At 44.0% G+C, this 15,023-nt stretch overlaps 1 protein-coding gene across 3 annotated transcripts; it reads left to right on the plus strand.

The window, feature by feature from the left end:
* The first annotated feature begins 7,706 nt into the window (after positions 1-7,706).
* Positions 7,707-8,624, plus strand: CG12511 (uncharacterized protein). Of its 3 annotated transcripts, none has more exons than NM_001258970.2 (2): positions 7,707-7,854; positions 7,908-8,348. In NM_001258970.2, exon 2 carries the CDS (start codon positions 7,910-7,912, stop codon positions 8,273-8,275), a length of 366 nt encoding a protein of 121 aa, NP_001245899.1. In that variant the 5' UTR covers positions 7,707-7,854; positions 7,908-7,909; the 3' UTR covers positions 8,276-8,348. The 3 variants fall into 3 exon arrangements, with proteins under 3 accessions (NP_001245899.1, NP_608949.2, NP_001285633.1); NM_135105.3 differs by having other exon boundaries at positions 7,707-7,850; NM_001298704.1 differs by having other exon boundaries at positions 7,707-8,624.
* Positions 8,625-15,023: the final 6,399 nt, after the last annotated feature.

Genomic DNA, 15,023 nt, shown 5'->3' on the forward strand with positions numbered 1-15,023 from the left:
TCATTATATTCTCCATAATTAGTGGAATTGACAGGAAACTCCTTACGTCTGTCTGCAAAAAGCATGCCGGTGTTGGATTTGAAATCACTGATTGTTAATGCTTCCTTTCGTGGTTTTTGTGGCTCCATTTCTCAATGCCTTTCCCCAGTTGCTTGTTACTTTGCAGCGCCCTGGCCACTGACAGTCTGCTAGTCCTGGAAGTGCTCTTTTACACATGTCCTTTGCTGTGTTTTGTCACAGTTGCCCTGTTGTGCCAGCCACTTGGTGCAGTTTTTGTCGTGTGCCGGGCTCTTCCGTTTTTGCATTTCGCTATGAAATATGAAGCAGTCAGGGACAGCGTGGAGTACGCTTTCGGGCTTTTCTAATTGTGCTGGGTTAGCGGGGAAGGGTGCTAAGGACACAGGATGAGGGTAGAAATAATAAACCGCCACTTGACTTTCATGCATTTGCTGCTTAACTTTGCGACATTTATAATGGCATTCGTTGTGTCCTTCGGGCGGAAAGAAATCTGCTTGGATAGTTTCCACTTGGCCTTGCACTAAGCGTATGCAGGCCTCTTCAGCCTCATTCCCATTCCGTGCCCCATCCCCATCCCCATTATCATGCTCATCCTCATCCTCATCCTTGGGCTCATCGTCGGAAAGCGGCTAAGAAAATCGCTTGGGCCCGCGGGCCAAGTGGGTAACAGAGCGTATACTGAAGCCTCGTTGCCCCTCGTTTCAGCACTCTATGCATGTTGAGCATTATTCCTGCGGCTTATCCTTGGCGCTGCTTACACTCGAGTCGCTGCTGTTGCAACATCCTGCCAGGACACAGCCCACTTCGCAACCACCTCTAAAATCCCCTACCTACAGCCCCTGGCTGTTTATGTTGTCAACGCAAATTGCACTTTCTGCTTGCCGTGTGATGTTCAAGTGCCTGTTAGGAAGATGATCCGCCCACGTGTCTTAATGATGCTACACGAGAACGCATCCTGGCCCCCGGGCTGCAACAATGCGCCACTTAATTATGAAAAAGGCCGCTTTGAGTGTCGGCTGGACGGGCATGGGGCATGGGATTCCGGCACGTTTGCCACCATAACGCCCCATCTAACGTCAGATTTACGACTCCGGCTAATCCTGTTCGCTTAGCGCATTAAATCAGCTCCGAAATGGCCATAAAATTGCCCTCGCCTACATTGCAAACATTTCAAAAATTGACAATTTATTACAAGAGTTGCTTCGGACGGTCGGGGACTGCGGTGAAGTAAGGCAAACTTTTTTTTAAGCCAAAAAAGTTCCCACACAATGAAATGGAATACTACACTGGGCTTCAAAGTGCAGTTATGCAGTGTTCACAAAAATATAGGAAAAGCTCGCTGTAAGTGAAGTTATATGAAAATTGAATGGGGACTTAATAAATAAATACAATTCCAGATATCTCTATACAGCTTTTAGCAATTTTTATTTCTTCAACTTCATTTAAAAGATTTGAAGGAGAGAAAAAATCGAATAAATTTTCTCGCATTAGTTTCGAGTTTGTAAGCCAACGATGTTACCTTGTTTTCAATACGATCCTTAATTCACTCTTCTTTTGGGTCAATTCCAGTTATCTGCCGTTTTGAAAATGTGTCCCAAGTCATATGACGCGAATTCTCCGAGAGCTTGGGGCAGATTTATATTGCATTTGATTTTGAATTTTGTTTGCTTGTGGTAGCACATACACACACACACTCGAACTGAAGCGGCATGCAGCTGCAGTTGCCGCTGTAACATGCAGTTTTACATATACAATATGGCCATTGTTATGATTTATGTGGCAGAAATATTTCGGGCGCGCTTCCTGCAAATGTTTGCTTTTTTGCGATGGCACTAAGCGAGGGAGCAGGCCCAACCACCACCCACTAGTTTTATGGCACAGCTGGGTGGGTTAGATGGTTGGGGTGGTGGGGGCTTCGCGCTTAACCCGGCCAAATTCAATTTCAATTTGCACCCCATCAAAAGACAAACAAAAGTCTTTGAACTTTGGCCATAAACATATTGCCGGGTTTCGTTGCGTTGCGTTTGTATTCGATTCGTTTCGTTTTTCCATGTTTTTGGCAGGACCCCAGTCTGGCGAACGGGACGACATGTGGAGAGCCTTCGACTTCTGTTGTCGACTGCACTCGTCGCCGGTTGGGGCGTTGCTCCATGTCGCAGATTCCTTCGACTTTTGGAGGCTGGGCCATAAACCAATTCGTTTTATGAATATACACGAGTGCCTCTCTGGCATCCCAGTCGATGTCGAACTGTGAGCCTTCTTCGTAATTGAATTCCATGCGGAGCGTCTTCAACTCTGGATGATGCTCGTACTCCTACTGGCCTTTAAAGGCCACTTTCCTCTCGTAGACTTAAATGCTTAACGGCCGACCAGATGTTATCCCAAACTGTCCATCGTGTGGTGCAATTCATAAACGGAAATGGGAGCCAAACGTGTTGGCCAACACAAACAATGCTGCCATGGGTTTCGTTTAACAGCTCAGCCCTCAACCCTATAACTCGTCGCTCAGGAAATGCAACGATACCCTTGCATTTGGGCTCTGGATTTCATTGTTGCAGTCCCTCTTGGGGCCCTTGCCCCTATGTCCTGGTCACCAAGTGGCATGCGTTTCTAATTTCCTGATGCCTGGGCCCCATCGGGCGCCCTCAAATATCCCCGCTGGTTGACCTGACAATTCTAAATTCGAGTTCACTGCAATTTATAAAGGCCACCAGTGTTTAATGTGTCTGGCTGGTCTGTATTTCGAATAATTGAATTTGCAATGGCTCTGCGTGCTGACAGCTAGACGGGCAGATCCTTGATGATGATGAATGAACAGGGGCAGAAATCAACGGAATAAAAGCACTTTTACTTCGAATCAAATGAGCCCGTACCACAATCTCTTTTCGAAACGCTACAACAGTAATTTCAACACCTTCTATCTATCTATTATAAAGGCTGCATTTTATAATTAATACTTAGTTTCACACATCACGACTTAACTGCAGCTGCAGTTGAGCACTTTAGCCGGACAGCAGGACATGCAGGACAATCGATCGCATTGATTGGATGGACAGCAATTACCACTGATTTTGTCACCCCTTTATTAATTGCGAGCAGACGGCGAGTCGCCGCTTCAGTTCATCCACTCATTCTGCAACCAAAAGGCGGCCAGCCGACCAGCAATTAATCAATTTGGCCTCTTAATTATCGAGTCCAAAGCTGCGAAATCAGAGTAAGACAAACATTACGAGTTCAGTCAAAGAGTCCAAAGAGTGAAATGAATTGCGAGTAGTTGACCGAACAGTTAATTAAATGGAACGTATCCAACCATCCATCGGCAGCCTTAAAGTTATACAAATTCGCAGTCGCCTCTGTATCGCAGCCGATTAAAATGCCATCAATTTGAAAATGGATAGCTGGCGAAAAAGGGGGGCTTCATCTCGAGACTCAGACTGTCAGCTGTGGAAATGTGCGATGCGACAACTTAGGCGCCTCCTTCGTATTGCATTTTGCCAGCTGGCGCTTTGTTGCCATATTTCACGCCCCACGACGCCCGTTCCAAGCTGGAATTTTCCATTTCGTCTCATTCTGTATGCACTCAACGCATTAAGTGGCGACATGTGTTACACTAAAGACAGCGCCACCGAGAAAGGCCCCAAAAATGGTATGCCTTCGGGGCGGACTAGGATGAACGAATCCGGAACGAGGATGGGGATGGGCATGGGCATGGGGATGATGATGGAAATGGGGATGAGCCGCAGTTAGCTGTTAGTGGGGTGTTAATAGTACGCAGCAGGCAGTGAGCTGCATTCAAATGCATCACTGGTCCAAACATGACCCGAGTCATCATGGCCCATCGCCATGACTCCACGCATTAATCAAATGTTAATCCGAGGACGACAGTTTTTTCCCAGATCTCTCGAAAACAGAGACTTTTGAAGTTGGGTTTGGAAAACAAGGGAAACATCACGGAAATTCTCCAATTAGCCAGTTTTTCCATTTTCCTTGGTTTTCGATTTGCGCATATTTTCTGCTAATTAAGGGGCGTCGTTATGCCAACTGCAGGCATCTCTGACTGCCTGTTCCACCTCGCCAGTTGGCCACAATCAGTGAAATGAAATATTCTTGGGCATCAGAACCGCAGGCTCAGTGCTAGAATGAATCCAGCTGGGAAGACCAAATTTGCGAATGTTTTGACAAAATTGATTACACCTCCACTTTGATGAGAAAACTCAGCTGTTGAATGAAAACTAATTTATGGGTCAAATAATTTATTGGTTTATTTGTTGACAATGCAGTGCCGTACTCTAAATGGTTCTACCTAAATTATTATTTTAGGACGCAAAGTTATTTGTCAGGGATAAGACGATGCTTGTGAATTCACAATAGAAGTTGTCAACGTTGCGCTCTGGCATTTTCAAAGGCTTTGCAAATTGAATGAGAAACTTGTTTTTATCACCTTCACTCCGAACGGTGCAATTATGCCTCGAGAACCTTTCTCGCCTTTGGTAATTTATTTATTAAACACTTGGCCAGGGAAAGGTAAGCAAATTGTGAAGCTCTCCAAGGAGAGTCACGTAGTAAATGCATAAAAAAATCGGCAACCGAAAGAAAGTAAAGTCGGTTGTCCCATGCATTTATGCAAAATGTGAGACATTGTTGCGAGACCTTCTACCAGCATTAAGCTGTGGTGCGTGTCCCACTAATTTGACCCAAAAGGACTCAGTCAGCACGAACCTCATATAAACCATTTGAGCAAAGGGCAGGATCACCCGAAATGGAAATAGTTCCCCAGCTCTGGCTGCCACTTTGCATAATTCACGAGGCACAAAGGGGACGCCATAGAATAGGAGGCCGGCCCAAGATGAACCTCTGCTCTCTGGGCAAAATTTAAGTCGAAGGCTTCAGGACCAATGACTAATTGCACAAGAAGCCTAGTTAAGTCAATCCCACAGGACACAAACACACATCGAATGAGCCGCAGGCTGGCGTCACTAATTAAAATAAAATTTGATTTAGTCGCCGAATTCATACTCCTACGGCACAGCGGTGGTATTGCTGCGGTTTTCCATTCCAAAGTGCGCATGCACCGCAATCTGGATAATTATTTATTTTGCCTGTAGCTTCGAGCTCTACAGCATCCTTTAACCATTTGGGTTAACCACAATTTCTGTTTTGCCATCGATGCGTTTGAGCATGCATTTCCATATGCCATAGACTTCTGAGCAGGACTTTTCACATTTCTTTGCGGCATATGTAACTGGTGTACAATTTCAGATATTTTCTGGGATTATTCATAGGGACTATGAGGCCAAAAGGAGGGATAAGAGGGCGTCTAATATCATGTATATCAGTTGACATGCAACGTCACTTACTCTCTTGTTTTGTAAATAAATGCTCCTCTCGACGAACCTATCATAAAAATATTAAGCCATTTCAAGTGTGCACCTCAATTGTATCTCTTATTTGCATCAACTTGCTGCATCTAAATTAATGTTCCGAAACAGACAAACCATTTAACTCGGCAACGAACTGTCGACCAGGCAGCCCTGACCTCCTCAGTGGCAGCCACAAAGCTGCGTTCATCGCTCGCAAGCTGCAACTAACAACGTTGCCAATCCTGTGGACCACCTAACCCTCAACACCCAACTCCCAGCTCCACCCAGCCCCCGCCCACCGCAGTTAATTTGTTGTACAAGCCCGCACACAAATAAAGCGGCCAACGAGCGGCTGGAGGAGCAATTCGTTTGCTTTGAGCCAACATGCAACACTTTATCCACTGGATGACGGTTTTCAAATTTACAGCATGTCAACGGGCGAGAGGGCCTGAACCAAGCACCCAAAGTTTCTGGGGTCCAGTCGGGACCAGTATTCCACATCGCATTAACCATATGGTTGGGAAGAGCGCACACTGCACTTGGCTTCTAAATTGGGTAAATATGCATTGCGTATACGTATTGTTGCGCCTGCTATTTGCATCTTGCAATGATGCATTCGTTAGCTGAGTGCAGCGAAATTCAGTGTTTCTCCCAGATATGATAAAAAACTTCATACGACATTGATTCGCAAAAGAGAAGTTTGCAATAGCTTGAATATTTTGCAAGAACTCCGAATTCTGTTTCTGCTATAATGCAATATGATTATAATAAAGTACAATAACAATCTTATGTTTGATTCCGCTTTGTCTAAAGGCGAGCAAACCGAATATAAAGCAGTGGAAAACCACAGTAAACTTTTCAAGAGAAGACGCTTACAGTGCAAGGAAAAGGTATCTTTTCAATAAGGATTTGTACGTTATTCATCAATCGATACAATTTAAAGGGTGTAATTATAGGACTTTACACAGAAATTAAACAATAGTCACATCATCAAAACCAAAAAGTTAAAGTTTTTAAGTAAATATTTCATTTTCGTCGTATATGACAATATTCAAATATTTTAAAATGGAACAAGTCGAACGAAAGCATTTCCTAACCAGCTCACGTACTTAGACAAACACCTGTATTAAACAATGGACATAAAATCAGGACTTGCGGAGAAAAAAATAAGGTAAGGGGAGAAAGTTTCGAATAGCAGGATTTCTTGTGCCAACTTCACCGCCGTAAGAGAATACACCACATGGCCAACACGTTTCGCATTGATGTTGAAATTGTTACTCGGTTACTCCGCTTGTGTTGGCCCTTTTTTCGCTCAGTTGAGCTCACATTTTATGGTCAAGTTGCATTCTGTTTCATTTATATTTCATGTGTGGTTTTTATTTTCCGTTTCCTCTGGGCAAGACGATTTCACATTTTACTTTTCCTATTAATGTCAATTTAAATGTTCCAACACTTTAGTTGCTTGCAGAGAATCACCCAAGGGTGTTTACTGCCGTTGTCCGACTGAGATATTGTTTGCACAAAAGCACTTAAAGACTGCATTACTCCTCCTAGATAATCGCTCGGAAAATAGTTGAATTCCCTTTTCCGCTCGAGTCCAGTTCCGCAGTCATTTGTGGCAATTTGCGTGCTCATTGTTAATTTGATTCTCGGCTAGCGATAAACGAAAAACACCTCGACAGCTCCTGGGGCCTCAGCTATTTGGATTGGGCGTGGCTGGGCGCATAATTGAACGATAAATTAAATAAGAGCACTGGTGAGACTAAGCCCCAAAACGCATTCAATCGTTAAAGCCCGTTGCCGTTTCGGGGGTCCCAGGCAATTGAACTGTAAACTCGAACTCAGCCAACTATACCTTCAGCTGAATAGCTGGTAGCTGACAAGGCAATGAATCACTGAAAAATAAGTATTTAACAGCGATTTTAAAGTTTACGTTATGAAGTAGCTATTCAATTCTTGTACTGAGATAAAAGCAATATATTTAAAAATTATTTAAAACTGTTCCGCCTGCTTAAATCCATCATAAATTAGTGAAAAGTGACTATCGCATTACTGAGTAACCATGAAAAGTTTAATGTAAATATGTGTGGGTTGAGATTGTGTGCAGGAATGATTTGCCAGAGTTTATGACTAATTAAAAACTTTTAAAATGTGCTTTTACACCAAATTTAAGGCCATTTAATGTAAGGGTCGTCGTTTACGTAATGCCACCCCAATCTTTCATGGGCGCATTCGAACTTTGATGTTTTTGTCGGCTTAGACGTTCACGGTCTGGCGGACATTTGCCCAGTTGAGCGCAGCTGGGGAGTGTGAGAAGCGCATAGAAGGGCGCAAATCAAAGCGACAGTTGTGGCATGCTGTGAGCAACCTTTCACCATAGCTCACCCAAATTGAATGTAAAAGCACAGCATCAGGTAGAGAAGGAAGACGCAAAAACAGCTGAAATGAGTGACTTACCAGTGGTGAAGAGCAGTACGTATGTCGAATCAGCGCAGCACATCGGGCACCTGCTCTAATACCCAATCCTAGCCATGAATAGCCTTAGCCAGAGGTCGCCGTACAGCCAGATCGGGATGGGAGCTGCCGGTGGTTTTCTCACCGGCTTCGTGCTCCTCAAGGCGAGTAAGATTATGGCCGTGGCCGCTGGCGGTACCATTCTGGCGCTCGAGCTGGCATGGCAGGCGGGACTGGTCCAGCTGGATGTGCTCAAGACATTCTCACAGCTGGAACAGGATCAGTCCCGGGGGCAGCTAGAGGTCAGAGAAATATCCCTGGAGCCAGTGAATCTTAACCGCGTTCAGGAACTTGGGGATAAAGCCAGGAAGGCGTGTGCAACCAGCGGTCGTCTATGTGTGGCCTTCTTGGGCGGCTTTCTACTCGGCTTTGGATGGGCTTAAGTAATACAAATTATGATCGCAAACACACATATACACAATATTTAAGTTGATGTAAACGAAAGTTTTCACCTGTAGTGGCCTGCGGGAATACTTTTTTGCAGTTTTTGGGTGCCGGCACGCAGGGAAAGTTTCCATAACAAAAGCTTTGAACATTTTATAGAAATTCTCTTAACAAATAGCCAAGCCTCTCTTTACCGCACTCACAGACACACACACACACACACCTACATACTGTAACGTGCATTTAAAGTTTGTGCTCCGCATAAAAAGGGACCCAGCAAAAACTTCAAACTTGTAACAACATTTTCATGCGCTTTTAAGCATTTCAATTTTCCCCGCTTGCTGGTAGAAAATTTATGCATAAGCAAAGTTTTTCATAACCAAGGCAATAGCTTAGCAATGTGAAAGTGAGAGAAGTAGGTGTAGGTGTGTCCGATTTCATATGCATTGCGCGACTCGAAAAATATGTGATTAGCAAGCTAGAATCATATGCAAAAAAAATTGGAAAAAGAAAATAAACATTGACAGTTTTTCCAAGTTTATATGTGTGTATAGAAGGCCGGTCTCCAAATCAATTAAAATCATCCCTTGCGCCAGCACCGAGTGAGAATAATAAGTGAGCCTGTCACGTTTGAATAACTATTTGACATCTGGCCGAGATATTCCTTAGCTTGTTTTTCCATATATTCTGCTATGGGAAAAATGCAAGCGATTGCTGCAAGCGATCGAAAAAATAAATATGCCACACTGGTCAGGGATCTTCTTCCAACAATAAAAATCAATTTAAATCGAGCCCGAAACTCACACACTCACTGGCATACGCATCACGTACGGCAACGTACGGAACACATGTCGTATGAGCAATGAAATTTGCATTTGAAAAAGCCAAAAATTGTTTTCTTTTGCGAACAGCCCCTGCACCCAATTTAAAGTCCGGCAATTGGCAAACTAGTTAGATTTGACATTTTAATTATTCAAATGCCGATTGCCCGATAATGGATAATCCCAATTAGCAAGGTATAGCCTTTAGTGGTTGCCACAATTAATTGAAAGAGAACGAGTGGGACAGTCCGAGGATAAATGAAGTCGAAAGTTTCGCCAGTGATTAGCATTGAAATCGGAGGGAGAGCAGCAGCAAAGGACTAAAAGTCGCGTCGACAGAAGTCGCAGTGCGATTGTGATTGGACGACCGCAGGCGGCGGTAGATTCAATTAATTAAAGGTGATAATTGGGTAGCTAATTGGAAACAAGATTTTCACTTACAAAGAAATAAGAGCTTTGCAAAAGGGGAAGACGGACGATACTGGTTTGAGTTTAATGGGAAATCCGCATAAAATTTACAAAAAATCCAAATTAACTATCCGATTAATACAAAGTTCCTAATTAATGTTATTTTTAGTGGGGGTTTTTCCAAACAAAAAACAGATAAAATAATTGCATCCTGCATAGACTTCTGTCTGCCCAGGAAGCCATACATTCGTGCCTACAATTGCATTGATGAATACGGTTAAATATTAATTTATATGGCTTTGAAAAACATTTACTTGGCCTTAACCACATAATCCGTAGGCTCCGGCAATTACGCATGCAAGCTTGAACATACTCAACACAAAATCAAATTTCAATGGCCCAAACAACAAATGGCCTGCCATTGTTTGCCATCAAAGCAAACCAAACCAACCCGAAGCGAAACCGAAACCGAAACTCCAGAGTCCGAGCCAAATGCGTGTAAATGTGCAATATGTCTAACAATTTGACCAAAACTGAATTTGCACAAGACCACAAATAGCCAAATTGAAAATAGCTGGCCTGGTCGTGGGAATTATTAAATTTGAAATTAAATGCACTACCCAGCAATTATTGGGCAATAAAATGGGTCCTGTGTGAATTTATAATTGCCCAAAACAGACCATTTCAAACCGGTATCCATCGAGCAGTCTGCCAATAACGCGATTAAGCCTTAAACAGTTCAAACTTTGCACTGCCAATGCAACTTCAACTTCAAAGCTTCTGCAGGCTGCTCATTAAATTCTCATGCTTGCCTGCAGTCCAAGGTAAAATACTGCAGTTTCAGTCGACTCGCACAATGCCCTCCTCGATTTCCTTTGCAATGTTTTCCTTTCTTTCCGACTCCCAGCCTCTTCATTTGCTGCCGCTGCCTTTGTTGTTAACAAAATGCGGAAAAACGTGGCAAGATAGGGGGTTTTTGCGGGCAAAGCCCTTCCATCTTCGGTGCTGACCTATGGCGCAGTACGGTTGAAAAATGGATAACTATTATGGTGGAAAAATACACAGGTTAGGGCACCAAGCAAGGCAAGACATGCAGACAAAACTTGAAAGTTATAAAACCAAAAGTGTATCTCTAAGTAGTTAATTGATTGCACTTATCAAATATGGTAAATTCGCTAAAAAGTTATGAGCACTATACAAAGCAACCACGGCCCTCATTTCGTGACAATTGACAGATTGTTAAGGTCGAACTGGATGGTTTGCTAAGCCACAACAGTGCGAACTGGTGAGAACTGGTGTGTCATATCCATGGTGACGAACTGAAAATGTTATTGTAAAATGCCCGGTGTCTTTCTGTGCTCTTGGGCGTGAGAATTTAATTATGTCATTATTAGAGGCAAATAGGCAACGGAAATGTTTTCAACTTTCCGCCTTAAAGTTCTTGGCCGTAGCTGCGAGTGAGTCTGGCCGACACAAGCGGATGTAATTTCCAACTCAAGTTGCCTTGGCCATGTCCATGTCGGGCGGGACCTTCAATAAATTTAGTCCTGCGGACGGGGATGGACTGGTATCCTGGCTATCCGACTCTCGCATCGGCACAGCTGTCTGGCTGGCATTACGTGCAAATAGTTACGTGAAATTATTTCCGGAATCGGTAACTAATATAGCTCCGTTTGAGCTCCTCTGGCAGACTCGCAATGAAGTTGCCGCCAAGTTCCCAGTCGGCTTATCTTCAAAGTCAAACAATGCAGCTGAACTGATTAAAGCTTTTCTTAAAGTTTCGACGCTGGGGAATTTCCCGACTGCACTTTACGGCCTTCTTCTCTGAACTCCTCTAAAACACCTCGTATTTTCAGTGCAACCGGCTCAAACTGTCGCCATAAATGTTAATTAAATTAAAACGCTAATAGGCGTGAAATATGATAACACACAGATACGGAAACATGCAGACACCACCAGCGAGCTCCGAAGGGAAAAGCCTTGCTGGCAGGTGGCAAAGTTGGGCAAGAAAGGAGCAGGGCACGGCAACAGCTGCCTCAACGTCTCCTGCCACGCCCCTCGACGCCGCCCGAGGGGGCGTGTGGCAATTGCCAAAGTTGCCGCTCACTTGATTTTCAGAATAATACTCGCAATAATTAAAATGAAAATTAGAAATGAGCCGAAGGCATCGGGCACTGAGCTGCCAGTCGAAGCATCTGCCAAAGGAAGCCAAACCGACAGTCAGACAGACAGACAGACAGATAGGGAAATGGGCGGAAGGTCGGGAGGTTGGGGTTCGAAGCTGCCGTTACCACTTGGCTGCCTCCTTGGGCTCGAAAAATTTGCCTTTTGGTGGCGCCTAATTAAAAGGGATAAGTGCCAGGACAGGTGCGAATCTGGGGTGGCATGGCGAGGTTGCAAGGTGGGACGGGACCAACGTAATTACTAATTGCTGCGATTATGAGGGTTGAATGGCCCATTCTTGAATCGGGTGCTAAGTCCGTAGAATTTAGGAGGATGTCTTTTTTCTATTTCAATAAAATAAAATGGTGTGATGATGAAGAGCTCAGCTGTTTAAAAATACCAGATAACTCTGGAATGGTTTGGCTACTTTTGTCTACTATAACTATAAAAACTATTTAACTATAACTATCCAAACTTTTGAAGTCTGTCGAGAACTCTTAGATCGACCCCCTTTGAAAGCTTATAAACTATTGCTCAATCGCCAAACACAAATACACAGCTAAGCCCAGTCACTAGACTCCATCAAAGGCCAGGCCTTGTGGGCAGCTCAACCTCCTGAACCCTGACCCCAGCCCTCTGTCGCCCCCAACTCCGCTGCCCTAGTCCGCCTGCTTATGTGTCTGCTTAAGTGCTATTGACGGTCGAGACTGCAGTGACAGGTGGCAAAGGGGGTGCGGGAAAGCCGCTTAGGTCGAAGGACATTCGAGCGCCCGCCCATCTCTCGGGGGCTTTCTAATTTGAGTGGGGCTGTCAAGGTTCACGCGTGCATTGTCACAGATTTGCTGGTAGTCCAAGCTGGGCGCTATTAAGATGATGAAATGTCCCCGAAGGTCACTAGGCAACACTCGACCCCGATCACTTGTTGCCAATTAACCATTATTAATATTGAGTCCTTTGTGCGTAACCTGCTTCTGGGCGAGTTTACACTAACCCGAATGGGGCCAAGTCCATTCGCGTCATTTGGGGATTGGCATATCCGTTTCGTTTTCCAGTGTAGGCTTGTATCTGGGCGCCCCTTGATAATGCTTAATTTGCTGTTTAATTATGCGTAGAGCACTCTTTGTGGGCCACCCGATGTCCCTACTAATTACAGCTGTTTGTTATCTGGCAGGAAACACTTTTCTGGGTTGCCGGCTCCAGTTTAAAGCGGCTTAGTCGACCCATCTCCACAGGTTCACACATTACTTTCCACTTCTTTTCCCATTTCGCATACATGTGTCTACGCAGGAGACTGACAATTTACCAAAGGCAACAACTTAATTTGGCCAACATTCCACTTTCGCTCACAACGTGGGCAACGTGGGTTGGAGTTGGGGGATTACAAATGGACAAGCTGCGTGCAAATGTAACTGCCCCGACATCCAAACACGTTCGAAAAACATAAACAGCTTGGGTCCCATTTGTATTTGGGGCTCTGCTCCATCGGTGCGGTACGGTGCTCTGCTGAATTTAGTGAGCTGGCCTCGTAAATTTTAAATATACTTTGCTGGTTTGCTGAAGCAAGCAGGCAAAACGCCTTACCGACTATAAGATACCCGCTACTTACAGTCCAGATGAAAGATACAATGCATACCTAAAGGTGTACCAAGAAATGTTTTACTTTCTTTTTTTTGTGATATTAAGTCACTGGATATGCCTGAACCTTTTTTTTTGACATCCTTCAATACATGTCCAATATACCCTTGAGCTGTAGACTAAGGAATATGTAAATCCTATACTTTTCTGAAAGTATCTTAAGAGAAGATGGTTGGAAACATGGCTGCGACCAATATACAGATACATTGTCGATAAATATCTGTTTAGCCCAGAGAACACACATGACTAACATGAAAATAAAATTGTGATTACCTTTCAACTATGAAATAGATTCATCTGGTATTGGCCAAAAGTATACAAATGCTGAACTCGACTGAAAAGCATACAGTTCATTTAGTTTAAAAGCCTCTTTGTCATTAGTGGCCAAAGACAAATTTTGGAATGGTTTCCTTTTTGTCTGCCCCTAAAGATGGGAACTTCCTCCTATTCATACTGAAAATACCGCATCATTTGCGAAATACAACCGCAGAAGTTATTTGCTCGGGCATAAATCTCGGCGGAGATATATAGAAAACACTCTGCGCGCATAATGGGGATCTTCCCGACCGGCGCTTAAAAGCCGTTTAATAAGTCTGGCCACAACACACCCATGACAAATGTACCCCCGGCTGCATTGTGCGAAATCGAAGGACGAGCTGGTCGAAGTTGCCACTGGAGTCGGGTTGGTGTGGTCAGGAGCGGTTTCTGTTGCAGGTCGATCGGGGCCACTGCACTGGCCATAAATTTTATTGGCCGCCTATTGAAACGTTGACATGGCACAGATATTTTGTCGCATAATTTTTGATAAATGATAAAGTGCTGTGGCCATTCCCGAAAGACAATAAATTAAGCGAGTTGCGAAACAAGATAGGTCAATCAAATTAAGACGCGACCAATAAAATGGCAAAACCAATTAATTTAGGAACAACCATTTTTATCGTACAACGTCTAGCAAAAGGCAAAAGTATTTTTAACCATTTCCATCAGCTTTGCACATTCGAAAGAGTCAAAGTGCAGCTAAATGACTTAGGAACTTATCCCAGCTAAGAGCTCGTTAAAATATTGTATTTTAAGTTTCGCCACAAATCCATTTGGGCGCATTAACCTTTCCATGTCTCTGCATGCTCAATGGAGTCGGGCCACAAGTTTATTTGCTCATTCAGCTCAATCACAGATCAAATAGCTGGGAAAAGTGCTGGAGTGCAAATACCTGGCAAACAATTTGAACTACTCTCAACCTTTAAACTGCAAACAACGAGCAGCAGATTGCCTGCCAACAAGACCAGAGGAGGAGGAGCGAAATTGAGGAGGAGGAGGTTCTAGCCAGGCGAGGAGCAGTCAGACAATTGCCCCCGAGGAGTCGGGCAGGCAGCATAAATTGCTCCGACACGAAAGAAGTTGGATTGCCGGGCAAGGATAAGCAGCCCTCTCAACCTCGTCCTGCCCGCCGCCTCCTGTGTCCTTTGTTTCTCCAGCAAACAATTTGCCAAATCCGGGCCAGAGATTGAACAAAAGAAGTGCATATGTAAAACTTGAAGCCCACTTCCTTTGGAATGACTACCTGGGGCATCCCAGTGATTTCTCCAAATATTCAAAGCACTGCCATTAAAGAATGCCCCACTTATGTGCCTACAGATTGCATTTACTGAGCAGGAAAATCATATCTAATAAAAGCCTTAATTATTTCGCTAAATGTGCTAAATTATTTCCTTATATCAGG

Source organism: Drosophila melanogaster, chromosome 2L (assembly GCF_000001215.4).
Source record: "Drosophila melanogaster chromosome 2L".
Taxonomy (NCBI): domain Eukaryota; kingdom Metazoa; phylum Arthropoda; class Insecta; order Diptera; family Drosophilidae; genus Drosophila; species Drosophila melanogaster.

Coding starts and splice junctions, on each gene's coding strand:
- CG12511 (NM_135105.3), top strand. CDS start 7,823: ATGAGTGACTTACCAGTGGTGAAGAGCA. Junction 7,851..7,907: donor CTTACCAGTGGTGAAGAGCA/GTACGTATGTCG, acceptor ACCCAATCCTAG/CCATGAATAGCCTTAGCCAG.